Raw genomic sequence first — 1,476 nt, 5'->3', positions numbered from 1 at the left:
TGGGTGGGTGGGGAGCACCCTAAGAACAGCGAGGAGGTCCGGGGAGGCCCGCCCTGGCCCAAAGCTCATGCTCTCTGCTTGCCCTGCTAGCATATTCTGCCACAAGTGCGAGGGGCTGTGCCCCAAGGAGTGCAAGGTAGGCACCAAGACCATTGACTCCATCCAGGCGGCACAGGACCTGGTGGGCTGCACCCACGTGGAGGGGAGCCTCATCCTCAACCTTCGACAGGGCTGTCAGTACCTATTTCGGGGCCACACCCCTCCTCCCGGCCACGCCCCGCCTCCCGGCCACACCTCTCCTCGGCCCCACCCCTCCACCTGGCCACACCCTCCCAGCCACACTCCTCCTCCCGGCCACACCTCTCCCCTGGCCACACCCCTCTCCCTGGCCACCCGCCCCTCCTAGCCACGCCCCTCCTCCCAGCCACATTTTTCCTCCCAGACACCATTCTCAACCACCCAACTAAGCCCCACTTTCCACCATCCTGGGGTCCAGCCCTGAGGGCTCACCTCAGCCCCATTCAGCCCCGTGGATCCATCACCTTCCCTGCCCTGTCTTCCCCATCCCCAGACAACCTGGAGCCGGAGCTGCAGCACAGCCTGGGGCTGGTGGAGACCATCACTGGCTTCCTCAAAATCAAGCACTCCTTTGCTCTCGTGTCCCTGGGCTTTTTCAAGAACCTCAAGCTAATCCGGGGGGACACAATGGTGGATGGGTAAGGGTCAGAATCTGGTCTCTGACCAGCATCTTCTATTACACCCCTCCCCCAACACTCCCAGAACAGTGGTGAAGAGAATGGGCTCTGGAACTAGTTCTGCTACTTACTAGCTGTGTGACTGGGCAGGTTACTTAACTCCTCTGGTCTTCAGTTTTCTCATCTGTAACATGGGGCTAATATAACACTACTTACTTCTTAGGGCTGTTTTCACCATTAGTCGAGAACACAGTATATACAATATAAATTACAGTTACACGAAACTCCATAAGGGCTGTCTATAATTGTCATCATCTGACCCTCTCAGCTGAGAGCCAGAATGCCTGTGTTAGGAACTCACTTCTACCACCTACCAGTCAAGGCCTACCTATAATGTAGACAGAAATTTTGAAAATAAAAAGAACGTTTGAAATTACCATCCCGTCGTGTAGTTCCCTGTGGCTCCTCATGTCTCCAGACACGTTACGTATAACCCCAAGGGTGCCCACACCCAGCTGGAGAGCAATGGCCCGGGCTGAGCCCCACACCTCCTTGGGTCCCCAAAGCCTGCACAGGGTCTGACACGGAGCAGACGCTCAGTTAAAGTGGGATGAGGGAAGAAAGGAGGCAGGGAAGCTGTGTGGCCCATTTCACTAATGAGGAAAGCAGGGCGGGTGCACCTGGCAGACATCACACGCCCAGTCACGGGCAGAGTGGGTGTATACAAATGCCTCCCACCCGCAATGTGCTGGGTGTGCATGAGCCGCTGAATGCCGCCCTC

The 1,476-nt window shown here is 56.8% G+C and overlaps 1 protein-coding gene across 1 annotated transcript in view; it reads left to right on the top strand.

Moving 5' to 3' along the window:
- The window catches only part of INSRR (insulin receptor related receptor), a 16,900-nt gene that overhangs the window by 6,582 nt on the left and 8,842 nt on the right, over positions 1-1,476 (top strand). Inside the window, exons 4-5 of the mRNA XM_021708431.1 lie at positions 91-233; positions 572-716. Of these exons, the coding sequence (XP_021564106.1) occupies positions 91-233; positions 572-716 (288 nt within the window). The remainder of the gene's footprint in view (positions 1-90; positions 234-571; positions 717-1,476) is intronic.

The sequence above is a fragment of the Carlito syrichta genome, unplaced genomic scaffold (assembly GCF_000164805.1).
Source record: "Carlito syrichta isolate Samal-C Ts95f unplaced genomic scaffold, Tarsius_syrichta-2.0.1 Scaffold136919, whole genome shotgun sequence".
Taxonomy (NCBI): Eukaryota; Metazoa; Chordata; class Mammalia; order Primates; family Tarsiidae; genus Carlito; species Carlito syrichta.
This window is presented reverse-complemented; position numbering and strand designations above follow the sequence as displayed.